The sequence below is a fragment of the Gymnoscopelus braueri genome (assembly GCF_963280865.1).
Source record: "Gymnoscopelus braueri genome assembly, chromosome: 13".
Taxonomy (NCBI): Eukaryota; Metazoa; Chordata; class Actinopteri; order Myctophiformes; family Myctophidae; genus Gymnoscopelus; species Gymnoscopelus braueri.
Genome location: NC_137615.1, coordinates 18,536,630 through 18,564,540, shown reverse-complemented (window position 1 = coordinate 18,564,540; position 27,911 = coordinate 18,536,630). Strand labels below are relative to the sequence as shown.

The 27,911-nt window shown below is 40.4% G+C and overlaps 3 protein-coding genes across 9 annotated transcripts in view; 1 reads left to right on the top strand and 2 right to left on the bottom strand.

The window, feature by feature from the left end:
* The window catches only part of mrtfbb (myocardin related transcription factor Bb), a 40,088-nt gene extending 21,112 nt beyond the window's left edge, over positions 1–18,976 (top strand). For 3 of the 6 annotated variants that reach the window (XM_080447957.1, XM_080447953.1, XM_080447958.1), the window contains 13 exons: positions 1,465–1,530; positions 4,486–4,541; positions 4,640–4,715; positions 5,801–5,962; positions 6,683–6,870; positions 8,298–8,435; positions 9,619–9,866; positions 10,178–10,328; positions 11,152–12,042; positions 14,087–14,266; positions 15,057–15,179; positions 15,761–15,821; positions 15,935–18,976. In XM_080447957.1, coding sequence (XP_080304083.1) covers positions 1,465–1,530; positions 4,486–4,541; positions 4,640–4,715; positions 5,801–5,962; positions 6,683–6,870; positions 8,298–8,435; positions 9,619–9,866; positions 10,178–10,328; positions 11,152–12,042; positions 14,087–14,266; positions 15,057–15,179; positions 15,761–15,821; positions 15,935–16,419 — 2,825 coding nt within the window. In that variant the 3' untranslated portion in view covers positions 16,420–18,976. The remainder of the gene's footprint in view (positions 1–1,464; positions 1,531–4,485; positions 4,542–4,639; positions 4,716–5,800; positions 5,963–6,682; positions 6,871–8,297; positions 8,436–9,618; positions 9,867–10,177; positions 10,329–11,151; positions 12,043–14,086; positions 14,267–15,056; positions 15,180–15,760; positions 15,822–15,934) is intronic. The other 3 variants (XM_080447956.1, XM_080447955.1, XM_080447954.1) reach the window with 3 other exon arrangements.
* Positions 18,481–22,693, bottom strand: LOC308099271 (lipopolysaccharide-induced tumor necrosis factor-alpha factor homolog). Its single transcript, XM_080447961.1, has 3 exons — positions 22,211–22,693; positions 21,026–21,173; positions 18,481–20,421 (listed from the first exon to the last, which is right to left on the bottom strand). Exons 1-3 carry the CDS (start codon positions 22,239–22,241, stop codon positions 20,313–20,315), a joined length of 288 nt encoding a protein of 95 aa, XP_080304087.1. The 5' UTR covers positions 22,242–22,693; the 3' UTR covers positions 18,481–20,312.
* Positions 22,694–22,704: 11 nt separating this feature from the next.
* Positions 22,705–27,902, bottom strand: snrnp25 (small nuclear ribonucleoprotein 25). Of its 2 annotated transcripts, XR_013934375.1 has the most exons (8): positions 27,784–27,902; positions 27,205–27,431; positions 26,478–26,568; positions 26,096–26,201; positions 25,911–25,985; positions 25,103–25,813; positions 24,120–24,269; positions 22,705–23,317 (listed from the first exon to the last, which is right to left on the bottom strand). XR_013934375.1 is itself a non-coding variant. In XM_080447960.1 (6 exons), exons 2-6 carry the CDS (start codon positions 27,424–27,426, stop codon positions 25,762–25,764), a joined length of 546 nt encoding a protein of 181 aa, XP_080304086.1. In that variant the 5' UTR covers positions 27,427–27,431; positions 27,784–27,902; the 3' UTR covers positions 24,787–25,761. The 2 variants fall into 2 exon arrangements, 1 of the variants encoding a protein (XP_080304086.1); XM_080447960.1 differs by lacking the exons at positions 22,705–23,317; positions 24,120–24,269 and having other exon boundaries at positions 24,787–25,813.
* Between the last annotated feature and the right edge of the window lie 9 nt (positions 27,903–27,911).

Here is a 27,911-nt window from a genome sequence, read left to right as displayed (position 1 = left end):
AGTCGCACACATTTCTGTGTGTTTGCATGCGCATGTGTGTGTGTGTGTGTGTGTGTGTGTGTGTGTGTGTGTGTGATGTGTGTGTGTGTGTGTGTGTTCACTGTTCCTTCAGAGCCAGCGAGGAGAGCTCGCTAAAGCAGGCTTCACTAAGAACACAACATGGGGCTGACGATACGGGCCTCATGTTCCCTCACACCACAGTCTCCATCACATGTTTGTCATCATCACCCATCACCTTCTGCTTTTCTTTTCTTTTTTTGTGCAGCAGTGTGATTCTACTGAAACAACATGTCCACACTTTATTTAGTATAATTAACCACATGAAGGCCCCCTAGCATTGCTATTCTGGGGGGGTGATCATTTGTCCGAAAATAGCAGACCTACAAGCTCACAATGCAAGCTTGTAGATTGGCTAGTTTCAACAAAGAGACTTGATGTCGAGGGGAAAAAACGTGCAGATCTAGTATAGAGCCCTGGGGGACCCCGGTCATATATATAGAGTTTAAGTGGCTAAAATCACATGAGGGCCATCTAGCTGTGTTGGACTGTGTACAATGCGTGACATATTTCACCTCTGTATTGAAAGCTCTCTGGTCTGTTGGGTTTCAGTAGACCTGGGGCTGATTTATACTTTGAGGTGTGGCTGCATCGCTCACCAAAAATAGCTGACTTTCAACTGAGAAACACGCCGCCATGATGATGTATCAACTGGGCTTTGTATCTGTTCAAAGCAAGACTTAAGCATTTCATTTTTTATCAGAGTGCACTTAAAAAATAAATGAAACACGTCTCATTCACACCATTCGTGGATCACATCATTGCCAACTCCAGCAACGTTCATTTTTACAATTACAGTACGAGTTTAGTTTAGTTTATTTGCACACAAACAGAAAAATGATTACATAAAGTATTAGAAATGTGCAGGAGAGGTATGAAACCCAAGTGGGCTTATACGAAGACCTCTCTAGTCCCCTGTTGCGTTAAATGCACACTGAGGATTTTACTTTATATGTGTACTTCTGCTTGACACAGTTTTGACTGTTTGCTATCTAAAGTTGGAACAGCAGAGGCTGCTGTGTTTGCCCTCACCGGTCCGTGCATTTGCATCTCTCAATTTGATATTGGCTTATCGTTGGTATTCCAGCCAGCTGGTCACATTCAGTTCAGAAGCTGAACTGTTGTAAAATGTGCGATATTCTTCTTAAAAGCCCTTGTTTAAAACCATCCAGGAAGTGAATAGGATGCACTGGATGTGGCAGCGAGCAAAGTTTCCTGTCGCGCCACTGGGAGAACGCGTTGATGGAGACATAATTACTTTTGTTATGATATAGTGAAGACGGGTTTCAGCACTGACGTGTGTGTGTGTGTGTGTGTGTGTGTGTGTGTGTGTGTGTGTGTGTGTGTGTGTGTGTGTGTGTGTGTGTGTGTGTGTGTGCGTGTGCGCGTGCGCGTGCGCTCCCACAGTGCTCCAGCTCCGCTTGCAGCAGAGGCGAAGCAGAGAGCAACTTGTGGACCAGGGGATCATGCCACGTGAGTATGGGCGTTGCTGCACCACACTCCATTCATCTCATCCACCATATTGTCACTGTCGGGCAGAAACCTTGTTCGACCTTTTATGTTTTTTGTAAATTAATGCCCTACTTCATCATATAAGAGTGTCACACAAAAGTAGTGAAAATAGTCGTTGTGAGCTTGTAGATCGGCTATTTTCACTATTTTACTTTTTTGTTTACTATAGTAAAAAGGAACGGTTTAGGACATGCACGTTTTCCACCCGACGGCAACAATATACTCGGAGCCAGGCTAAATGACACAGTACAATCCTTGGTGTTCATTTAATGTCATGCTGTGTAACCTTTTTAAATCAATAAATACAAAGTTAAAACATTTTTATATAATTTTCCACTGGCATATTCTTCCACAATAACCATTTCACATAACTGTGTTGTGTGAACATTTCTCTAAACGCTATTCTTAGCTGTGAGAGTCTGCTGGTGTCTGCCCCCTACACTCCCACCAAAATGATGCAGGCAATCACAGGAAGTGCTTTGGAACCGGAAATGTTTCTTTTTTATCTTTTATTTATTATTATTTTTTAATCTGGAAATGTATCAATAGCGAAGCCAGATGCTGTAATGACACTCCCAGAGGTGTCGCCAAAAACACTCCAAAAAGCAAAGTTACACACCAAATGGAACCGTAAGGGTCCAATTCTCTGGGTTACAAATGGATAAATTGATATTATTAATTGCACTGTGCACTTGGGACCAAGGAAAATTGCTGCGTTTCTAGTAGTATAACTTCCTCGTTGAATAATGGTTGCACTATTACAGTATGCTCGTATTTGGCTCCTTGCTATCTTGAGAGCCGTCTGAGGGTGGGATGAAATATATCCTCTGCTCATGTCTTAATCGAGCCACCCTCTCCCACAGCCTCTGGATGATCTTTGGAAAGTGAATGACTTAAATGTCTTAAGGCTTAGTTAGGCTGTTAGATAAGCAAATAGCACACCAGCAGTGTGCTATCAGAGTGCAGTCACAGTTATAACAACATTTGCTCTTCATGTCTGCACAGTGGAGAAAACTCTGTACCCATGCAGAGTCAGCTTCAGGGATGTAGAACATCTTGTATAAAAGCCCCATTAGCGCCCCCCGGAGGATGTAAGTAAGTAGGCTTGAGAACCAATGGTACCAGGCGGTCAGGAGCCTATCTCCTGTTTCTGTAGCATGAGGCGGCTTGATGTACAAGCACACCCCCTGGACATGACGCTACTATGTCGCAGGGACTCACTTCCAATCCAACAACCCTTGATGCTGAGTGTCAAACAGGGAGGCTATGGGTACCATTTTTATAGTCTTTGGTGTGACCCGACCGGGATTGAACCCTGATCTCCCAATCTTAAGGCAGGCTAACCTCAAGGCCACTGAACTGCAGCACATCCCTAGAGGATAGATATGCATCTTAAAACCAACCGGAGTGGTTTGAACTGACCAACGGTTGTCAGGCAAAACAAAATATTATTAGTGGCATTTATTGTGCAATCATGTCATGGGGTCACTCAAATGGTTAGGATTCATCCTCCGGGGGACATGCATGTGCTCAGTGAGCTTCATGGCAGTCCTATGAAACTCACTGCCTTAGCCCTGCCGAACCGAACTGAAGTCGGCTGTTCTGTACTGTAGTATGCAGCTACCTTAAGTGCTTAAGAACTGTATTCCAGCGAGGCCTTGAGCTCGTCTCTGGCTCCACACAGCCAACATGAGTCAGCGACTGGGCCTGCAGTGGAGGTCAGTCACCTCCTCTGCGGTTTGGAGGCCCCCAACCGCAGAGGAGGTGCTTCAATAGTTAATGTATGTTTGTATGTAATAACCTAATGAGATATCCAACCATGTAACAATTTGGTCCTTGATCCGGACCTTTTAAGCGAACTCTGGTGTGAAAGGCACCTAAAGCTGTCAAATAGTTGCAGTGCAGTAAAACGTACAATATTTTCATACGACATGTAGTGGAGTAGAAGTATAAAGTGATAAAAAAAAGTAAAAGTTCCTCAAAATTGTACTTTAAGTACAGTACTTAGGTAAATGTAGTTAGTTACTTTCCACCACTGATTGGAACCTCCCAAGCCACTCTCCACTGAAGCGCTCTGCCTCTCCCACACTTATAGGCTTATGGTAGGTATGCAACAGGGTTTGGGTGACTAGCAGGAATGTTTTCCTTGCTCCGCTGACACACTCCACAGAGCTAACCCCCCCTAGGCTGTGTGTGTTTAAAGCAAACAGTGCCTGTCATAGCTGAGGTGACTAATCGGTGAACCAGTCCTTGTCACAAGCAGGGTGAATGTATCTATCTGCTAGATCAAAGATCAATCTCTGCTTGGGTCTCACTACTTGAATGACTGAAGCAGACACATCCTGTTCCTATGAGTTGGATGCTTGCTCTATTAAATACACCCCCTTTACTTCTGCTTGAAAAATTCGAGGAAGTTACGTGTTCAGCAACTTGTCACACCAGCTACATAATGAACAGATAGATCCCAAAATAAACGCCAAGTACAGATAACAAATTGGTGTGCTCAGTAGAAATCTAATATTTTTGCTGTCGGGCAGAACACTTCTATCTCCATATTTCTTACTTTCTTCATAGTTTCTATGTTTTTTCATAAACGAATGCCCTATTTCATAGTTTGTCTTATGTCACAAAGTAGAAAAAATAGCCAAACTAAACACAATACCTTGCAGTGCAATGGGTTGTGAGCTTGTACATCAGCAATTTTCAACATCTTTCCAAAAGGTTTTGAGCATGTTCACCTATGCCCCAAAAAGAAATACACCAGGTTGAAAGTGGTTAAAGTCTGCCTGTGTTTTATAAATATTTAACCAATGAAAAGTACAGTATTAACAAGAGCTTATGACTAAATAATAACTACATTGGATCCACTGGAACACATAGAAACTTATGCATATTTTTCATTTGTCTTAACCACAGCTCTGAAAACCCCCGCTGCCTTTCATGAGCAGATACGTAGCCTAGAGAGAGCCAGGGTAAGACCTCAACCACTCATTTTGCTTACAATGTAGTCGACCAGACTATATTCTTTTACAACTATGCCAACTAAACATTTAATCCTATTTTTTTGCAGACCGGGAATTTCTTGAAGCACAAAATCTGCAGCAGGCCTGAACGCTCTGAGCTTGTTCGTATGCACATCCTGCAAGGTGATAATCATAATCATTCTTATTTGACAATAGCTTTTATGTACAGGTCAGGGGCTAGTGGGTGCATTTTCCATTTCACTTTCAAACATGTTTGGGTTCATTTTAATGTCTACTCAGGCTTTTGTGAGCACCCCAGACAGTGTTTAAGTTGCTTGATTCAGTATTTAGAGATTTGATATTCATTTTATCAGACACGCCCCCTTCCTATACAAACCCATTGTAACTTCAAACTCCATTTTAAACATGTTACATCCATTGAAAACACCCGTCGTTGTTTCTGGCGACTGATATTGTCCTTCTAATATGTGAGGAGGCTGTGTTCTTTCAATTACTATATTCATTTATTTATTTTTATTTTTAAACTTTATTAAAAAATATATATTTTCGAAAAACAATTATAAAACATTTATGGCAAAATTAACTCTCTCAGTGCCACAAAACGAGTTATCCCGAGTTTTTTCTGAATGCCCTCAGTGCCAAGAACGAAAAATCCTGAGTAAAAAAAATAATATATATATATATTATTATTATTATTATTATTATTTATTTTATTTTTTTGGGGGGAAAAGAATGTTCAGAACCCAAGATATCGTGATCCGAAGATTTGCTGCTCCATTCACTTCTTGTTTAACTTATTACTGAAAAAGGCTGTATCTCGGCTCCTGAGCACTTTTTTTTTACTTAAAAGAAATAATAAAAATTGCTGGCACAGTATGAACATATTTTTTTATTTCATTTGCACTGAGAGAGTTAACTTAAAAACTGTCCAGGGTCCTCACAAAAGCCTGAGCAGATGACGCAAACATGTTTGAAAGTGAAATATCCCTTTAAGATTTATACTTAGTACCGAAAATAGCCAATGTTAAGCTTGTAGATCCCCTATTTCCGATGCGCGGCATCATGTGCGACCATCTATTACTCAGCTCCGTTAGTGAGCAGAGGAAGAGATGTCCTGATAGTTGTGTTTGGTTTTGAAGCAGCTTTGTGAGGTCTGACTGAGTCTCTACGTGAGTCACAGTGAGAAAGCTGACTGCGGCATTACCGCTGACTGCTGGCTGATGATCCCATGATGTGTGTTTTATCAGAGACCCAGGCAGTAGCCTCGCTGCAGGCCACTCAGATGAAGCTGAAGAGGGCCAGGCTGACTGATGACCTCAATGAGAAGATTGCACAGCGGCCTGGTCCCATGGAACTGGTTGTAAAGAACATTCTGCCTGTGGACACTGGCGTCAAGGAAGCCGTCATTGGTAGATAACCTTTGACATTTTTTTTATCCTTTTAGCCATGAGTCACTCTCAGTATTGGTAAAAAATCTGCATATTTGTTTCTGTGATTGACAATTTACTGACACTATCTGAATAGCACTGATGCTCTAAGCAATTTAAAACGAATACAAGATGCACAACATTGTAGTCAGTCATTCAGAATCAGTTTTATTGTCACATGACAGGTTTACAGGTGTAAATCAGCGGGTTTTCAGGAAAAAAAAAAAGGGGATGCGACAGAAGAGAGGGAGAGAAAGGAGAAAAATAAAACCTGTCAAAGAAAAATGAAAGATATCTACTCATATTATACTCATAGTAGGTCTGTACATGAGGTTAGACATAAAGTGCAAAGAGTGGCAACACATTAGTAGGTCCACATAGCAGCAGGTACATGAGGTTAGACGTAAGGTGCAAAACGTAGCGGCACAACGGCAGGTCCACATAACAAGGTAGTCCACATAACAAGGTATAGTCCGCATACAGCGATCGACATGGTACAGTAGATCCACATAGTATCTACATGTACACATATCTAAATTAAGATTCCATCAAGTCAAAGAAGGAAAAACTTTCATTTTCTTACTAATACTCTTAGTATTAGTATTACTCTGTATTCTTACTAGTACTGATTCATCATCCGAACTTAAAAGATCAAATCTAGTTATTCTATTTGATCTAATGGTTTGCATGACTCTGCTGTAGACAGCAAGGAGAGCAACACGAAGACGCTGGATGTGTACAACTTTGACGAGGACAGCAGTGACGCCTTGTCTCCGGAGCGGCCCGCTAGCCAGGAGTCCCAGAGCTCTGCCTGCACGCCCCCGAGGGAGCTCAGGATGCCCGAGCCCCCTTCCTCTTCCCCTGGTGTAACTGTGAACTCCACTGTACAGGTGGGTCTCACTGACTCGGCCCCTTCCACTTCCCCTGGTGTCAGTGGTGGAAAAAAGCACTAAAAAGTTTTACTTAGGTAAAAGTATCAATACTGCAATGTAGAAATACTCTGTTACAAGTAAATGTCCGGAATTCAAAATTTACTTGAGTAAAATAACAAAAGTATTGTTTTTGATATCAAGATATAGTACAAAAGTAAAAGTACTCATTGTGCATAATGTCCCAGTTCACAAGTTCAAAATGTATAAAAAAATCTTCAAATGGTTGAAATACATATAGGGCTGTGTGTTTTGTGATAATAATCAAAGTCTAAAATGTAACTAGTAACTAAAGTTTTCAAATAACTGTAGTGGAGTAAAAGTACAATATTTACCTCTGAGATGTAGTGAAGTAGAAGTAAAAGTACTAAAAATTTGAAATACTCCAGTAAAGTACAGTACTTAAGTAAATGTACTTAGTTACTTTACACCCCTATCACTGAGATCAACCTACCAATCCTTTTGCAGTTTTCTGCTAAAGGAGCGGATATAGCTTTGCGCCATCAAGCGGACGGAAACGAAAAACGCGCTCCTCCAAAATGATTACCTTCGCAATAAATAATTAGTAATTCAATGAATCCGCCAAGTTTCTCCAAGTACTTCTTGGAATACTTTGTTTGGTACAGTATATCCATCTTTTATTCCAACTAGGGGTGTGCCGATATATCGTCCCGCGATATATCGCGATACGTTTTCGTGACGATATGTATCGTTTTGGGGGGAAAAAAATATCGTTTTGGAAAAAAAAACTATAACACTATTGCCCTATTTGGATTCAAAACGGCTACAAGTTTGCATGTCTGAATAATGCAAAAACAGAATTATTTGTTTGCATTTGCTTTTTTTCTCCCCCATATATTTTCATAATAAAAAAGTGCGTATCGTATCGTATCGAAATCGTATCGAAGTTGTGAGCCCAATATCGTATCGTATCGTTTCGTGAAATTAGTGTATCGGCACACCCCTAATTCCAACACGTAGTGACTGGCGCAACTACACTAGCTACTCGATTTAACATTCAGGTGAGGGGACAAAAACAAAGAGCTTGTATATCTGCTATTTTCAGACATCCATTTGGTCCATTTGTTTTAATTTGTATCCTATACACTCTGGGGCTCAGAGTTATGGGGCTCAGTGGGTCTAAAAGATACCAAACTGAGGGTCATTCAAATAAAAAGGTTCACGAATCACTGTTATTACAATACAGTATGTTTTATTTATTATTTCATTTGAGTTGCAGGAACAGTTCTTGGCCCTTCTATTTTTTTCATTTAAAAAAAAAAGTTTGGGGTCTTTAGATATTTGATCAAAAAGCTTGTTGTTTCAGTAAATCATATTTTCTACTCCTGTGTGGGACAATGGATCATGTGGTGTCTGTGTTGCTGTAGCAGTCGCCACCCACCTCCCAGTCCACTTCAGATGTGTACAACCTCACCAAGGAGCAGCAGAGCACCTGTCTGACAACCACAGCTCAACCCAACGCCACTGTGGCCACCACCACTACGCCAGGGCCTGTTCTTATAAAGGTGAACTTTGAATAATTACAGTTTTTCTTCATTTCCACGATGCTTTCAAGTTTGAAAACAAAACCCACTTATATGAATCTTTTCTCAACACAATTTATACCCAGAAAATATGGTAGTGTATTTGACTCATTAGAGATCTATCGGTTGTGTGTTTTCTTTATACTTCCATTGCAAAAGAAATGAGAGATAAGACACTGGAGCTATGTTGTGTCATACTGAATGGTCCAGGGGTGAGTCAACTCAGTATCCAGCCTTATCCAGCCGTATCCAGTGCAGTTCAAAGAACGACAAAGTTTAAAGGAGTTTCTCAAATCCAGGGGCTTAAAGCTGCCAGCCGCATTTAGTCTTCAATTAGAGTCAAATGACAGACTGGGCCTCCATGATCAGGCTGTGTAAAATGTAAGCCAAAAATCAAAAGGAAGGGAGTAAAGCAATAACTTGTGCATTTATCATAATCCTGTTACCCTCAGAGCATATGGCAAACTCTCTCACTCCCTTCTTGGTGAAGGAAGGGGGGTGGGGGATCAGGGTGCAACACATTTGCGGCTATGTGCTTGCATAAACCCACTTGAATGGATGTTTTCATGGCTTGAACCTGCGTTTCATGTGCCAAGCCATTTTCATGTGTATCCTGTAATTCGAGGTTGCGGAACAATAACGGCCACATCATGTCCATTTCCATTCCCTATTTCCACATCCTGTCTTTCTCCGCTGGGCGTTAAAACAATGTCCCACCTATTCCCGTCAAATGATGAAAGAGCAGAATCTCAGCTGCAGGTCTCACTGTGTGCTGTTTGGCCGTCCATTTTATACAGCGATGTCTGGAAAGCTCCGTCTTGAAGTCAGTCAGGATGTTCTCCTACGCCAGTGTTGCCCACCTTTTGTGCATAAGGCACACCAAAGGGCAAGACAAAATCTCACGTACTCATAGCGAATATAGTTGATCTACAAGCTCACAGCGTGTCACCGTTATAATGCGTTGTGAGCTTGTAGATGTGCTATTTTAGCGATTTTTGAACTTTTATGTTATATAAATATATATGCAAATAATTAAAATGTTTTTGCCTATAATGATATGCCCAAAATAGTGATGCCAGGTTGAAAGTAGTTAAAATATATATATTCTTAAGGGTATACTGTAGAAGTACTGATATAGTAAATGAAAACAAAATTTGCTCCACAGCAAAGCCAGCCCAAGACACCCAGTGACAAAAACCGCAGCAAAAAGAGCAAAGAGCCCAAACCCCGGGTGAAGAAACTCAAGTACCATCAATATATCCCCCCTGACCAAAAGCAGGAGCTCATTGAGATGCCCATGGACTCTGCCTATGCCTGCCTCTTGCAACAGCAACAACAGTTCCTGCAGCTGCAGATCCTGAGCCAACAGCAGCAGCACTTCAGCTACCAGGCCATCCTGCCTGCTCCATTGAAGTAAGTACAGTATTCTTGGGGGGGGGAACATTCACTGAAAATAGCAGTTGTGAGCTTGTAGATCGGCTACTTTCGGTGAAGAGTTTTGCTGTAGACTAACTAAGTATTAGATTAGTAAGTATAGAGGGTGAAAGTTGTTAAGTATTTTATTTTCATCAATCCTGATTAAATCCTTACGTCTTGGTTGAAGTGAGGTCATCTTTCTTTTTGCATTTTCCACCACATCCGTTTTCTGTCCACATTTTCCCACATGCTGTACAAGATTGTCTCTCATCTCCGCTCCCTAATTCGTCTTGTCTGTTTTATGGCAGATCAGGCACCGACAGTCAGAACAGCTGTCCCCAAGTGGCTCTGAATGGAAATGGTCTTTCCACATCGCATGTGATTTCCCTGCCCGGTGCCGCTCCAGTGCGACCCAACTGCAAGCCAGATCATTTACCTGTCAATCTGGAAGAGATGAAGGTTAGCCCCTCACTGCTGTCTGCTATTAGCTGGCCCATACTTTTAATACATGCCTTTTAACCCTTGCGTCCCATGTCATAATAGGCAAACATTCTGCGCAGATAATGTGAACATTTGCCAAAAATAGCACATCTATGAGCTCAGAACACGTTGCAATGCAAGCTTGTAGATCGGCTATTTTTATCAAAGAAAAAAAAGGATACTATAAAAAGTATAGACGTATAGTGTAGAATTATATAAAAAGTAGGACTCCGGTCAACTGAAGTATATACAGTTAAGTGGTTAAAACACAACAAGCAATAGAAATGTACGGTTGAATTGAGGTACTTTTACTTTACTGGAGTATTTCCGATTTTCAATACTTTTACTTTCTACTCCACTACATCTCAGAGGCAAATGTTATACTTTTACTCCACTACAATTATTTGAAAACTTTAGTTACTTCCGGTAGTTACTTTGTAGATTTAGATTATTATTATTACAAAACATACATAACCCGCTACTTCAGCCCCTATATTCATTTCGGCCATATGAAAATAGCCGATCTACAAGCTCACATTGCGCTGCGATGCGACGCATTGTGAGCTTGTAGATCTGCTATTTTCAAAATATTTTATATACATTTTATACATTTGAAAACTTGTGAAATTTGACATTCTGGATAATGAGTACTTTCTACTTTTGGTACTTTAAGTAAATTTTGATACCAATACTTTTGTACTTTTACTCAAGTAAATTCTGATTACCGGACTTTTACTTGCATTGCAGTATTGATATTTCTTTTTAAAACTTTTTCCACCACTGTTTATCCCTGCCGCCACAGGTTGCAGAGCTGAAATTGGAGCTGAAACGCAGAGGCCTGCCTGTGTCTGGCACCAAGACCGATCTGATAGAGAGGCTCAAGTCTTATCAGGAGAACTGTAACATCCCGCCTGCCAATGCCAATGCCACGGACATGACAGCCACCACAGTGGCCCCGCAGTCTGAGAACACAAACTCAAGTCCCCCCGTTTCCCCCGTAGCCTCCAAGGTGTCCGGCCCAGGCATTGAGGAGAGTGGCATCACCACGGCAGGCAGTCCGTCCCCAGCCCCGTCCAGGAGCTCCCCACAAAGACCTCCGCGAGAGAGCGAGGAGAGCCCCGCGGAGAGCAGGACCTCTGAGAAGGACAAGCGCTTGCACGAGAAGGAACTTCAGATCGAGGAGCTGAGGCGGAAGCTGGAGCAGGAGCAAAGGCTGGTGGAGGAGCTGAGGATGCAACTGGAGGTGGAAAAAAGGAACCAGCAAGGAGAGTCTCCACCTCGGCCTAGCCCTCCTCCTAATCCCATCCGGGTCAAAGTGGAAAATGAGTCTCCCCCGAACTGCACGGGATCCTGTAGTCCTCCTGGTCGGCCCATGGTTATAAAACAGGACCCAGATCAGAGCCAGTTAGCACCCACCACACATCAGTTCATGATCAGCCACCAACAGGTGAATCAGGCCCTCGCCGGGCAGCCTGAACCTCAGCTTGTGGACCACCGGCCTGGGACTCAGCTCCTCGCTGCCTCCGCAGCAGCAGTCACCATACAGCTCCCAGACAGTAGTATTGAATTACGGCCTTCTGTTAGCAGTGCAATCCCAGAGGTCACCCAGAGCCCTGGATCGGGGCTACAGAAACCAGAGGCCTCAACAGCAGTGCAGAAACATTGCACCGCTCACACACAGCCCATGACACAGGTAAAAAAAAAAGGACATCACATTTTCAGGCTATATAAAGTGCTTTAACCCATTCAATCCGGAAAACGTATCTCTTGTCACTTTAGATTTCTTAGGCTGTTCAAAAACAGCAGATCTACAAGCTCTATGAGCTTGTAGATCTGCTTTTATTTTATTTTATCTTGAACATTTGTGCAAATCTTTGAAATATATTTTTTAAAGCGAACATTTGTTCACTTTAAACATTTGTATTTTGCAAATGTTCGCTTTAAAAAATATATATTCAAAAATGAGCACACATTTACATTTTTCAAAAATGGCCAAAGAAAATGACACATGTGTTCCCGGTCTTAATGGGTCAAGCAGCTAATGTTTATATTTTTTTGTAGTTGAATGAGCTAGCTATATCTTTTCATTTTTCTTTTTATTCTGCAGCCAAACTTGAATTAATGGCTTCATGTGAATCTTCAGGGGATTCAGTGTAGCATTAAGGAGCGCAATGTAACAACACCCTGCCACGCTTTGCTGTGGGCAATCAACAGGGTGTTGTTATCGCACCTGTTTCGAGTGTGAACAACATAACTTCAAAATGGGTGGCCACATTTTTATGAAACTTGGTTGATGATCAATAACCTGGCCCCAAAAGATTTTGACTTGTAAGGGTGAAATGTCAAGGTCAGAAACAAGGTCAAGGTCAAAAAGAATGGACAGATTTTCAATGATCTGCAGGCTGCCATGAAAAGATTCATAACTTTTCACGGTCACAATCAATATCACGATTAAAATTACTGTTGGTTTAACATCTCAGGAACTGAGGTGTGTGTGTGTGTGTGTGTGTGTGTGTGTGTGTGTGTGTGTGTGTGTGTGTGTGTGTGTGTGTGTGTGTGTGTGTGTGTGTGTGTGTGTGTGTGTGTGTGTGTGTGTGTGTGTGTGTGTGTGTGTGTGTGTGTGTGTCACCACGTCTGACTTATTTACACCTCTGATATATAATTGACTATAAACAACGCGCAAACAAACAACATTTCTCCATCATTGCATCTTTGACACACTATCCCGGGCGATCGCTTTGTTACCAAGGTAATAGCAGGCACAGGCTGGGTGATGAATTCCTCCTCTAATCACATCAAATGACAGACAGCCAGTGGAAGCTCAGGTTACTGGAGCAGGTGCAGAGTGAGGAGACCCTGCTCGCCCCCTCCAAATGACCCTTTTGAATACTTTATACTCTTACTCCACTACAAGCAAACAATACATCTTTACTGCGCTACAATTATTTGTCAGCTTTAGTTAATAGTTACTTTGCAGATTTTGATCTTTTGATTTTTGATTTTACTTTGTAACAGAGTGTTTCTACATTGCAGTATTGATACTTTTACTTAAGTATTGAAATGTAGTACTTTTTCCACCACTGCAGACACGTAGCCGTGGGCTGCGACCATTGGCCACGGCTCCCGTCTGCTCCGCTTGAACCAATGCCTTTGTGTGTTGTCCTCCAGGGGGCACAGTGTTTACGTAACAGAATTGTTCATTGTTTCCACAGAGTGTTTGTCACTATCATTTCCTCAAAAAGGCTCTTTTCAATTAAATAAGCGAAACGCGCCTTGATTTTGTGTCCATCCATACACTACAGCTCAGTTTCAGATAATGATCTCAGAACCTAATTTGGGCCTTGCTCAGGAGGTGGTACTGTCTACCCCTGAGTTCTGAAAACCCAGAACGCAGAAGTTATACTGTACTTTCATTATTTTCTCTAATATAGCAGAATAGCAGATCTGCAAGCTCACAACACGGCGAGCGTTGTGAAACATTGTGAGCTTGTAGATCGGCAGTTTTTGCTTCTTTTTTTTTGTTTTAGAGTTTTTTATGATTTACCATACCTCCCCCTTCCGGGGTGGTTCTGGTTATAATGTAAACGTAAACAAACAAAAAAACAATCACAGAACTTCACGAGTTGTGGAAAGTCTCAGTTTAGTCAAAAAGAGTCAAAAGAGATTATTCAAACAGCATCAGTCAGATTTTAAGCCTGCATGTCCCTGTGATGACTACTACTTTTATGGCTCCACAGACAGGTCCGCTGGGCGACTCTCCAGGCTCGGGTTTCCCATTCAGAGCGGATCAGAGTCAAACCACAGGAGGAGGAGACGCACCGCAGCATTCGCTAAACGACTTCCTAGGAAGTGGCTCCTCCTCCTCCCCTGGAAGGGCCCACTCTACCCCAGCTGTGTCTAAAGCTCCCACACACAAGGTGTGTGGACCATTATCCTAATATACATATAATATCCTTGCTGTCGGGCGGAAAACCTTGTATGACCAAAACGGTCACTTTTCAGGAAACAGAAAAAAAACAACCTGCGTTCCAATGGAGCAAAATGTTATTATTTAGTCACAAGCTCTTGTTAACCCATTAAGACCTGGAACTGTGTCATTTTTAGATTTGAGCTAAAAAGCATTATTTTACACTTTGGGCTATTCAAAAATAGCAGATATACAAGCTCATAGCGCGGCACCGAGTGCCGCGCTACGAGCTTGTAGATCTGCTATTTTTGAAAAATCATGAAAATGTGTGCAAATCTTTGAATATATATATTTTTAAAGCGAACATTTTTAACTCAAATCGTTGCTTCTGGGGGTCCCTGGAACAAAATATTTTGATGGGGGTCCGCGGCCAAATACATATCATTTTGGGGGTCCTTGACATGAAAAAGATTGAGCACCACTGATATAGAAACATACGTTTTTCAGAATACTGTTGAGATTTAGGAGACATGTAGAATCGGCATCAGGTCTCAATGGGTTAATGCTCTTCTTTGGTTGCATCGCAACGCGTTGTGAGCTTGTAGATCGGCTGTTTTCGCTACTTTTGTATGACAGCCTTGTGGGACAAAGTAGACGATTCATTTGCGAAAAAGTTGAAGTTGAAGTTAAAATTTGAAATATGTTGATACAAGGTTTCTGCCCGACAGCAACGATATCCGTTTACTGGAGGGAGCTTGTTATGGGATAAACACTGCTATTCACACATTTCTGTCAACCAGTGCCTCGGTCCCAGCCAGCCGATGTTGATTCCGAAATTCGCAAACCATGGGTCCAAAAGCAAGGATCCACCCTGTTACGAGGATGCTGTTAAACAGACCCGCAGCATGCACATTGCTGTTCAGGTGAAAAACACAATACATAAACATACACATTAACCCATTAAATCTGGGAAAGCATTTGTGTCATTTTAGATTTGAGCTATGAGTGTGTGTGTGTGTGTGTCACGATTTTTACAGGTTTGCTTGCAAAACCCTGCAACTAGTCAACACTTTCGCAAAACACTTTCTCCTCTGTGAGCTTGTAGATCCTTTTTCTTCCGTAATATTTGACTATTTGGCCAATTTGGTATGAAAAAGGTCTTAAAAGTCCTTAAATTGTCACTTTAGAAATGTGCAGATACCCTGTATACGCTTATACTGTTGGTTTGTTTACTGTTGAGTGAGAAAACAATGTTGCAAATTAAGCTGATCATCTGGAGACCCCCCAAAATAATTTGGGGATCCCCCTTGGGGTCCTGATCCCCAGTTTGGGAACCACTGCTGTATGTAGTGTGTTTGAAGTGTTTGTACGTGTGTTTTGGGGGGTCTCAGCTTTTGTCAGATATAAGAAGCTGGGGCTCCGAGGAAAAAAAGGTTGGGAACCACTGCTATACACAATAATTTTGTAGTCACTCAAACATTTCCGTTTCTTTTCTCCATGTCAGGTTCCCAGTGCAGCCAGCCAGCACATGGACGACTTGTTTGACGTGTTGATTGAGAGCGGGGGTGAGAAACATCCCTTCTTCTTAAGCTGGAATAGTCTGTTTCGTATACACCAGTAAATGATCCTCTTCATCATTTCCACACAGCCTGATATTCTGTCAATTATGTTTTCGCAGAGATCTCGCCGTTCACAAAACCCGATCTGCCTTCCCTGGACAAGCTCCTCGCCGTGACGGCCAGCGTGACCACCTTGCCCATCAACACCGTCTTGTCCCGCCCCCCGCCCCAGATACAGGTGGCCCAGTTGCCTGCTCCCGCCCGTAACCGCCCGCCGAGCTTGGTCGCCCTGGCCGCCGGCGGTCCGCTGGAGACCCTGCTGGGGGCCTCGCTGGCAGGCGACGAGGAGCCGCGGACACTCAGGCTGATGGAGGAGCTGCTGGAACATCCCAACTCCCCGATGGACTACACATCACCTTCCTCGTCCTCGTCCTCCTCCTCCTTCCACCTGCAGAGCAACAACTTGGACAACATGGAGTGGCTGGACCTCACTCTGCCCGCGGCCACCGGGGAGCTCAACCCTCTGGGCATTTCGCCATCGGTCTGCGGGGTCTTCTCCGAGGACTTCCTGGACTCTCATGAGCTGCAGCTGAACTGGGATTGAGCAGCTTCGGTGGGAGCATTAACCGCTCCATCACGCTATTTCAGAAAACGGATGCCTTATCTGAAAACTTTGGAACGCTCACTTTTCTTCTCGATATAGAGGTTAGAGAACGTTTTGCACAGTTCTTCTCTGTACATATTATTTGGTTGTGATTGAGTCTTCTCAGAGGTAGCGATGTTCTCCCCTTTGATGAGGAAGAAAAGATGGGGCGGATCTTGTTAACTGGTTATAATGGTGCATTGTGGGGCATGTTTGAAAAGGGTCCAGGGTGGATTCAGTTAAGTTGAACCTAAACCATTTGTCTGTTTGCTCTTTGCCTTCTGATCACAATGAATGTAGAACGTCGACGATGGGAACTCCTGATTTGAGTAAACATTAGGATGAGGAAATATTCTTAGTATCTTGTCAAAAGCCTGCACCTCAAACTAGATTTTCCAGTTCCACATTCTCTAGTCTTCCCGTCACCATAAAGGATCATTCATGCATTGTCGATCAAAGACAATTAATTTTCTTCTGAGTTTTTTTTCACTTTTAAATGTTTTTGTTGTATGATGCGTTGCGTCGACGACATATACTGTAAGTTAGCCTTAAGACAATCAAGACTGTCTGCACTACAGCATACATCCTCAAAGCAGATGTGTGTGTGTGTTGTTTTTATAGATATCTTAATTTAATAATTTTCTACAGAGAACACTGACCTTAAAGTGTGGAAGTATAAAGAGGATTAAACATAATAGTCTTTGGTAAACTGAGGAAGTGAAAGGGACGTCTTCTGCCTCTTCTTCGGTTGTGAACCGTAAAAAGGCACACACGGCTTCATTTGCAAGACCAACCAGAGTGACATCATACTGCTGGCTATAAAGCCATTGAGTTTGTTTACAAAACTTTATTTTGTTATTACTATTGTGCCTTCAGGCCACAACAGACAGCCTGGGCAGCCAATAGCACTGGCCTGAGCTCAGCCCGACGGTGCCCTTTTCTCTTAATTACAAAAGGATGCATTGGTACCTTTCTAAAGCCTAATTTATGCTCCGTCATATGACAGTGTCACGTGCCAAAAATAGCAGACCTACAAGCTCACAGTGAGCTTGTAGGTTGACTATTTTCAGCGAGTGACACCGTCGTATGACGAAGCATAAATTAGGCTTAAGCCGTATTGTATGCTTGCATGCCTGGTGGGTTTCAAGTGTAGCCCAGAGAGGCTCTCTCCAATCTACTTTTAAGTCAGTTGGATTTTGTACGTGTTTGTTATAGGTAAGAGCATGGGCAAATATGTGACTTCACTGTGAAACTCTGGACTGTCCAAGTGAAAATAGTGCTTGTTTGTTTTGACAAGAGGAACTGCTGAATTTTAGCCAGTGAATAATGCCCTGACATTACCATTGTCATGATGGAATATGTGTGAGAGCATGAGATAGTGACTCGAGATTATCGTGTGCTTTCATCTTTGTCACTTTAAGTGGGGAGTTGCTATTTATGGCCACAATAATTCTTGTTTACATTGCTTTACATGTCATGTAAGAACAAATTATTTCAGTCTAACTTGTTCTTATTGTCCTGTTATAATCAATTTTAAATAGCAGATTGGGATCCCTGTTTATTGTAGCATTAGGCCTACTGTAAACAAATAGAGACACCATATACCAAAGTGTAAAAGATGTAATGAGAATCGTCCCCTGGTTCTATATAGTTTTATAGCTTATAGGCCTCTTTTCAGTCTATTGTATGTGACATACAATATTGGAGTAGTGTTGTGTTACAGTGGCATCTACTGGCCAAACAACAATTGAGTCAACTTGAACAACCAAAAGTGCTTATGGTCAGACCTGACGGATTGTTTGTTTGTTTTTAAGCAAAGATGACGTTTGACCTTAAGAAGGGAACATTTTCTATACACCAGCAGAATAATAATAAATTTCTTTATTGTCCCTTCAGCGATATTCATCTTCACAGCTAAATTAAACATGTAAATAAACGTAAACGGACCGGTTTCAGAGTCCTCATGCACAATAACACAGAACACGATGCACTAAGCACAGCAGGAAGTAAAAATGGCATGTTGAGACATTTCAATATATTTCTTTGGTTGAGATATCAGTTATGCATAATTCTCTGATCGCTCTAGAAACATTTCCTGCAGTGTTCATTTCACACAGGGGATGGCGGTAAAGGAACATATTCTACTTAATCACCCATCAAATCACCCCTTGCCTTCAATTGAATAGCCTCCCTGGTGGAATGGGGCACTTCTGTTAAGAGTATTCGTGTTTAATTTGACTACCAACATTATGCCACCCTTTGACAGGGACTGTGTGCTGGAATCAGAAATACATTTATTTTTTTACTATGCTAGTTCAACTCCCTTTGGAAATGTTTCAATGCATTCTCTAGTTAGTATGCCCGATGTTTTGCACGTTGTGTACATAATTCATGTTTCATACATTTTATACAAATGTAGCTTATCTTTTTTTTTATACCAAGGGCTGTTTGGAATTTTCCCAATTGTATTCTGATGATATGTAGTGTCTGTCATTTAAAAAGGAGATGCTACATGTGACTTTTCCAGTTGGTGTTGTATTTATTGAATATAAAGTGTGTTCCTGCTATAGCCACAAGACTTGAATAGATAATTCTGGGATGAACCACTCTATGTGAAGCTGCATTGTGCAATATTTTCCATTGTCACAAGGTCTGAAAATACTATGGGCTGTATGAAGTGGCACATGCCCGCATCCATGCTGTTGTTTTCCCTACTTTTCTAAAGCATGTTGTCAAAATTCAGCCCAACTCATCTCCTCGAGCTCCACTCCCCAAACTCCTGCCAGATTTGTCGAAACACCACTACACCTTGCTCTTTAATCAGTACTTTGTTAGCCTCTATATTATGGCCATGAATGTTTTTGATAGACAACGGATGGGGAAGTGTGCAGGGGAGGGGAAGAGCTGCTTGTTTGGAAACGCAACATCTTATCGCAATTTCCCTTGTTTGTCTGTACAAGGCACATGTTGCACAATGCATCATCAAAGGTTCAACTTCACAGTTTCTGTATCGTTATGTAGGCCCACTGAAAAGATGAAAGATGAATTTAAGAACGATAAATCACCAAGTCCAAAATCAACCCCTATACACAATGGAAAGGATATATAAAACCGATTCACTGGCAAAGTGAGCAAATAAACACGTTTCCCTGTGCTTGACCTCAGTGCAAACTATAGTGATAACACTAATGTTAAATAGGAAAGTTGATAACATTACAAATTTCCCATCGGCAGGCCTTACATGCATCCTGCATAGTGCGAGTAGCCTAATTTATACATTGTTGTACAGTTATTTGCTAAAAAAAAAAATGATTTTTTTTTGTAAGCGACATGGTTGTATGGGTGAAGTATGAATTAGGCTTAAGAATGTAAAGATGAACCTTAAAAGATCATACAGTATCATGTACAGTGGACTCTACATACTGCTACTACTCCTCTAAGCCATTGGTTCTCAAACTTTTTCGTGCCAAGGACCCCCAAATTGATATGTATTTGGCCGCGGACCCCCACCTGAAAATATGTTGTGCCAGGGACCCCCAGAAGCAAAGATTTGAGTTCAAAATGTGTTTGCACAATAAAGATTTTCTATTTTCAAAAATAGCTGATCCGTAGATCTGCAAGCTATGAGCTTGTATATCTGCTATTTTGAATAGCCAAGGTATATATGGATAAAGTGGTTAAAATGATTTTGACGCTTTAACTCATTTTGCTGAGGACCTCCTGGTACCCCCCATGGACCCCTGGAGATCCCCAGACCCCACTTTGAGAACCAATGCTCGAGTCTAAGCCAATGAATGGCACCGTCTCCATGTGAGCGTTAATGTCTGCTGAAGCTCCTGTTATCCACTTCTCTCTCACAGCTTCTTAATGATGAGGATATTGCTTCGACACTTTGGACATTTGTGTGTGAGGTCTTTCAAGCTATCGGTGCAGAAGGGAATGAGGCAGCAACCAGCTACACCGCTGCAAAAAGAACAACAGAAAATGAAACCGTAAGTAAGTACATTTACAACCTTCTGTTAGGCCTTTCACAATTATTACATAATCGCCTGATCACAATTATTTGAGAAAATTTCTATTATTTTACATAATCGTTAGAATTGTTTCCATTCAGCTGTATGAAATTCATCCGTTGAAAATGTTGAAAATAACAAAAACATTTTCAAACAAAGCGGAAATAGTAGACCTACAAGCCTACAAGGTTGTAGATCTACTATTTCCGCAGCTATTTCAACAATTTCTTTCTTTTTAAGATTTTGAAAGCATAAAGTTATTAAAACATGGCCTATTTTGGCCATCCATTTTGGTTCTTGGTACCGGTCATTGTCAGTCATTTCTTAGTATATTTAAGTTATGTGTCATATCAGCCCTGTGCATCTTTTGTTTTACAAAGCCTATTGAATATGTGTTCAGTCAGCGTGCCAACAAACACAATATTAATCAACTAAACTTTCATGATGGTGACAGCTCTACTTTCTATACAAATACAGACCGGTCCAACAAGTTACACATTTCATTTATGCAAATACGTGGGCCAATGCAATGACACAAAGATTTGTTTGCATACCCGATCATAACTGTCATGACACAGGCCAGCCAGGTGACACTGCCCACAGAGTAGAGCACCTCTGTGGTGACGAACTGTCTGCACTCTGGACACTGAGTCTTGGTGGGATACGGTGGAAGTTGTTCTGTGTCCAGGATGACTGTAGGAGCTACAAAGACATAGAAGACCAGTGGTGGAAGAAGTACTCACATTTTTTTTACTTAAGTAAAAAGTATCAATACTGCAATGTAGAAATACGAGTCGGTATCAAGTAAAAGCAAATATTTACTTGCGCAAAAGTACAAAAGTATTGGCATCAAAATGTACTTAAAGTACCAAAAGTAGAAAGTACTCGTTATGCAGAATGTCCCATTTCACAAGTTTTGAAATGTATAAAAATCTTTTGAAAACAGCCGATCTACAAGCTCACAATGTGTCGCATGGCGAGTTGGCGACGCATTGTGAGCTTGTAGATCGGCTATTTTCAAATGGCCGTGGTTGATGTATGTTTTGTAATAATAATACAAAAGTAACTAGTAACTCAAGTTTTCAAATAATGTAGTGGAGTAAAAAGAACAATATTTGCCTCTGAGATGTAGTGGAGTAGAAGTAAATGTATTGAAAATTGGAAATACTCCAGTAAAGTAAAAGTACCTCAAAATTGTACTTAAGTACAGTACTTGAGTAAATGTACTTAGTTACTTTACACCACTGATAAAGACCATATACAGAGCTGGTCAACAATGGTGCCACTGCTTGGAATTTTTTTTTTTTTTTTTTTTTTTTGAATCTTAAAAATGTTTATTCTCTAATATATAAACTAATAAAAATATATATAGAACCCACTTTCTGTGTCACTTACATAAACTATGCATTTTCTGTAAAGCGATAATTTGGCAATTTGGTGACAACAGTGATAAAAATAAAGATTTGAACCAACTAATCCACTAATCCAATAAAATGGAGAGACTTTCAGGGGTTATTTTCAAGATTAATTCAACACAACCACTATATTTTAACCACTATAATTTCACACATTAATTAGGCTATACACTTATCCAGTGGAAATAAATATAGTAACTAGTGGTAAATGAATGAGACAATGGGGTTATTCTAATCCAAAGGGGAGTTGCTGCAATCAAGGGATGAATAATACAAATTCTGCTTTGATAACATAAACAAACAGTTTATATGCCACCAACTCACCAGTTATAGAGGGCGGAGGCTCAACAAACATATACGATTCAAGAACACCAGGCACAGCACTCTGAGTGGAGATAATAATATCCTCTAGATAAGAAGAACAAAAACAGCCGGCTTTAGGATACTGTTGTTGTTGTTTTTTCCCATTTGGTTAGGTGTACTGTAGGTCTAAGACATCACAACCAAAACGTGGATACGTTAAACCAGGAAAGTATCTGTGTCAGTTTAGAATTTAACATAGGTTTTTCTGAAAACTCTTAGGATTTAGAACAGTGGTTTTCAAAAATAGCAGATATACAAGCTTCGTGCCGCGCTGCGAGCTTGTACATCTGCCATTTTTGAATTTTTTTTTAAAACTCTTGAAAGTGTTTGAAATAGTTTGAATAATTTTGATTTATTTTACACATATCTTCTCTGCTGGGGATCCCTGGCACAAAACATTTTCTGATGGGGGTCCGCGGCCAAATACATATCATTTTGGGGGTCCTTGGCACGAAAAAGTTTGAGAACTAGTGATTTCGAAGGCATTTGTAGAATCGGCCTCAGGTCTCAATGTACTTACCAGTGTCCACCAGGGGTCTAGGTCCCCTCCTTTTTCCCTCCAGTCTACACCAAATGTATTTTCTGGAAAAAAGCTGATCTACAAGCTCACAATGTAGATCAGCTATTTTTGCAGAATGTTCACCCATTATATGTCATGCCAAGAACACGGACGCTAGGGTTCAAGTGATTAAGATAAACTTCCACGTTGTGTGGTGATAGAAAATCACTATATCACTACTTTTTGTGCACTCATTTCTCAATACAGAGGCAAGTTCTATACCCTAGAATATTTGAAAATGAATGAAAATGTGTGACAAGAAAAATAAACGTTTACAGAATGAGTGGTGACTCAGAATGAGTCATAATAACAGCTATTGATTTTGGACGATATGAATACAGATGTGCCTTGAGATTCTGACTTGCCCTTGAAGTGTTCCTTCTTTACTGCAGTAACGTTGCTGTACTCAATCTCCTGCTGGTGTCTGTGGAGCTCTAGCTTCCTTTGAGACAATTCTTCAAGTTCAGCATCGATAGTGTCAATGTCCGACTCCCATGTGGAACCACCATCTAGCACAGAAGCAAAACATCATACACAGAGTGTAAAGATTGATCCTTACAGGTCCATTCATCGTCTCAGAGTGAAATTAGCATTTAGGATTTTGCTGTGGGGTTAAAACACAACACAGCAATCCAATCCAAGGATTGTTTTTACAATTTTATCAAATCAAAACATATATTTTTTTTGTGTTGTGTGTCTTTAATGCATGAAATGTTTAATATAAAAACCTTTCATTTTAGAAAGTAATAATTGTATGCAGAAACTGATGCTCCTTTGTGTCATATGGTATTCAAAACATTTATTGTTATCTTAAAATGTTAAAGCACTATATTCTGATTGTAATCATTGCTATAGTGTTTGTTAGGAGTCTTCCCGTCTCTCCACCTTTTTTAATAAAAAGAAAATAGGTTTTCAGGTGGGTCACCCATTTCATCCCATCCAAACCCATTTATTAAGTTAAATCTTTGTGTTTTAATTTTGTCTGCTCATTATGTTTTTGTTTCATCACTAACAATTTCACTTGTTTATTGTGTATTGTGTATCCTGTATGAGTTATCTCTCTTGATTGGATGAAATTGGTATACCGACCTGAAAATGTATTTTCTGTTTACTAAAGAGCTGGAGAGGCCTGTTACTCAACAAAGATTCTATAGCAATTACAACGAGAACAGAACATAGAGCTGAATAGCACTTACACCAACTGTAATTAATTGATTAATACAAATACAAACATAATGTAACTTATGTAAACATTTCCAGATAAGACATTTTCAAATCAAAAGATATGTAATCCTGGATTGAAGCCTTTACCTGAGTTTCCATCGGGCTTTCTAAACTTAAGAAGCAAGGTTAACATTTGTTTGCGGTCCTCAAGTTGTTCCCTCTTCAAAGAAACATGTTTCAGGTCCATAGATATCCTCTCCAGCTTCTTCGCCTCAGCGGAACTTGGCATAGTGGTTGCTGGGGATGGTAACGGTTTGAAAACGTAGTTGTTTTGCCTATATTTTCCAGTTAATATGCGCTGTTTTCAATCACAGAAATTATAGCATATTACAGCAAGCATTAATTGAACATGAATTTTACATGCATACATTTTGAAGCTGTATAATGCTTATTCTTTTGGTGAATCAAATTTTGTAATTTGGACAGATAGACTTGTCTGTCGTCTTCGGACTCTGAATGTTTACATACATACACACATTCAGAATCCATAGGACATTAAACCCAGTTATATTACTGTGTGGTATCTGGTCTAAGTTATCAGACGGAAAGCAACACTATTTCCAGAGATTCCATACACCCTGAAAGCTCGCAGAGACACAAACTTTGCTTGTTTCAAGTGCACCCTTCCTTTTCAATTGTATAAAACTGAGAATTGGTCACACAGATCACTCCTACAGTACTACCAAGCAGTGCGCAGCAACAACTGTCATTTCCAGGGTGGGAAACCTTGTATGTCCAAAACAGTTCCTTTATTATTTTTAAAATGTTTTAAAATAGTGAAAATAGACAATCAAGATCACTTGTAGACCTGGTATTTTCACTACTTTTGTGTGACTCTTGTATGATGAAGTAAGGCATTCATTTACAAGAAAAAACATACGTTTCTGCCATACAGCAACGATATACGTACATATCGTACATAACATACATAAAGCATAAAACATTTAGTCTGTTCTTAAACAGGTTTAAATATCAACGACAGCTGTACACATGACAAAGATAAAGAAGTAACTAAATGCCTTTTATACTTTTGAGTTATAAATGACTACAATAAAACAATGTTTATTTACCCGGTGTCTGCTCCCAATGTGTCTCAGTGCGTTCACACCAGGAAACAACGACACCTTTCATGCATCCGCAACATAACATATTCAAATGAAGGACACATCTGATGCAAAAAAGATAGCGACCAAGATACTCTTGCATCGCTGCACACTTCATCAGGTGGGTGACCTTGATGAAGGCTGGTGTGCATGTGCCACAACACGTACGTACGCACGTTTTTAAGCCCCGTTATACATTAGCCACACAAATAAATACTTTTTTTCCACAACATGAGTGCCTTGGTTGCTATCTTTTTTTGCTTAAACATTATCACCCTTGTACCAAAGAGCACCTTGCTGGATTTTACGCGTCTTCCAAAAGATGCGCTCAATCTATGCTTTTCTAAATATGTAGCTCTCATTGAGTTGAAGCCGTAACTGAAACACATACAATCAGTTATTTTTTATGAAATTGTAATTGACATTATTAGACAAATCTACAAAGAAAAATATATGATACAATATTAATTATGCTGGGGCTTGCCCTGTATTTCCATTTGCAGTTCACACAATTTGTAAAGGCGGTTTCAACAGTGAGGTTTTCAATAGAGGGCCAGTCTCTCAGACAAGTAGCAAAAAGGTTGCTGCCGTTTTCCTGGTGCAAGAGATGTGTTCTGTGGTCCATTTTACTTTTTTCTCTTCATGAATGTTACTTCATCTCGGTTCCTGACGCCATAACTGAAGATACAAATGAAGCACAAATGATTTGCAGATTCTGTCAGTTTCAACGAGAGCAGGAATGTAGCTAGGTAGGTAACATGTTTTATAGACTTACTCTTTAAGTCTCATTTTGTCATCATCAAGCTTTTCTCCTTGGAATACTAAATGATACGTCCTCCAAGCGTATCTCCTATAAAAGAAAGGTCATGGCAGCGATAAATGGTAATGTAAAGAATGACAGACAGAAACGGAAACATTTAGAGACAGAGAATTACAAAGCGAGAGAGAAAGACATTTTACCAGCTGACATGCTTCACTCCGCCTTCACGTTGCTGTTTCAGCTCCATGAATCTGCAGATAGCCTTCTTCAGATCAAGTACAGTAGCATTCTGTACCACCACTATCGCTTGAGAAAGAAAGAAATATTTGTCTATAATGAAGTTGCGTGATATGCATAGTTCAATATTTGCATGTTCATATATAATTGAAAAAATAATCTGTGTTAAAGGACGACTTCACCCATTTTCAACCTATCTTCACATAATTGGTCCTCATTAATGCTCATTATAATAGAATGTTTTTTTTTACCATTTTATCATGAGCATTAGTGAGGACCAATTATATGAAGATAGGTTGAAAATGGGTGAAGACATCCTTTCATTACATAAGCAATGTAACTTACGCATAACTTCACCGTCTGCCTTTAAAACCTTTACAGTCATGGCCTGACCATACTCCAAGGCTATTTGAGAATTTACCTCCTCCAGAGTCACCTTAAAAAGAAGATTGCATATTGTTATGAATCACAACTTCTGATTCTTTCTAGCCTTGAATCAAGACTATCATAGTTGTATTTTATCAAGTCTGATTTTTACTTTCGTATCTAGAAAAGTCAGACAAAGTATATTCGATCAAATACTATGATAGTCTTGATCCAAGGCGAGATTCTTTCGTATCTCTTCACTAATGAAGTTGGGAAAGAAAATGCGTGGCGATCTTGACCAACTCTCCAAGAATGGTTCTCAACCTTTTCAGGCGGTGACCCCCCAAAATAATCATATTTGAACTGGGGACCCCCCACCCTGATAAGCACTTGGAATTGAAGGAGTTGAGGCATTACATTTAGTTTGACTCGAAAATAAATATTGTGAAAATAGCAGATCTACAAGCTCACATCACCTCGGATCGGCTATTTTCACAATTTCACGTACATTAATTGACAATTTGGCCAATGTTTGACCAGTTTTTATAGAAGTTTGTTGATTGCTTCTGATGCAGTAATGGTGTTATTAATTTAATTTCTTCTTCTTTTTTTAGGTATTAGGTATTAAAAGTCCTTAAATTGTCACTTATAACTGTCATCTGGGGACCCCGACCCACAGATTGAGAACCACTGCTCTATAACAGACCTGAATGGGGAGGTCACACAGTAAAGGGTCCTGCACAAGGCGAGCGAGGCCCTCTTCGAAGATGTCCAAGATTTCCGAATGAGGGAGCATTTCTTCATCTTCCTCCTCTGAATGTAGTGGTGCATCTTCATCATCATCATCATCTACAGTTGGTCTCCTCTGATCATCATCACAGCTCTCCTCCATCTTCACAGGATGGGGAGGAGACTCACACTGCTCCATACTGTCTGTGAGTGAAAAGAGTTCTTTATTTTATTTTATTTATTTTATTTTTTTATTTGCACAATAAAATAACTGTACAAAAGGTAACATTATTAAAAGACACAGAAATAAGTGCAGGTGAGTTTTAGGTTCTCACCTAAAAAAAAATAAACAAGTAGTAAGTTCAACTTAGTAATCAAACATAAGACACGACAAACAAAGGATCCCAATGAAAACCATAGAAGCCATAGGCTTTCTTGGGTTTATCCCCTTAGCAGACCTTGTATTGAACTGTACTTTCCTGTGCTTTTTTTTGCAAACTGCTAATAAAGTATTCAATTAATCAATAAATCTACCCAAAAAAAAAACAATCAGTACCTTGTGTGCAGTTGAATAGCTAACGTCACCGAACAATATAATCATAAAGTGATTTAGATATATTAAATAATACTGGAAGCATTGTTTAGATTTGTAGAGCCAGAGCCATTGTACACAGTACTGCAACG

Coding starts and splice junctions, on each gene's coding strand:
- LOC308099271 (XM_080447961.1), bottom strand. CDS start 22,241: ATGTTTGTTGAGCCTCCGCCCTCTATAACTG. Junction 21,174..22,210: donor GCCTCCGCCCTCTATAACTG/GTGAGTTGGTGG, acceptor ATGTCTTTGTAG/CTCCTACAGTCATCCTGGAC. Junction 20,422..21,025: donor GTCATGACAGTTATGATCGG/GTATGCAAACAA, acceptor TTCTTTTTGCAG/CGGTGTAGCTGGTTGCTGCC.
- snrnp25 (XM_080447960.1), bottom strand. CDS start 27,426: ATGGAGCAGTGTGAGTCTCCTCCCCATCCTGTGAAGATGGAGGAGAGC. Junction 26,569..27,204: donor TGTGTGACCTCCCCATTCAG/GTCTGTTATAGA, acceptor CTTCTTTTTAAG/GTGACTCTGGAGGAGGTAAA. Junction 25,814..25,910: donor GACAAAATGAGACTTAAAGA/GTAAGTCTATAA, acceptor TTGTATCTTCAG/TTATGGCGTCAGGAACCGAG.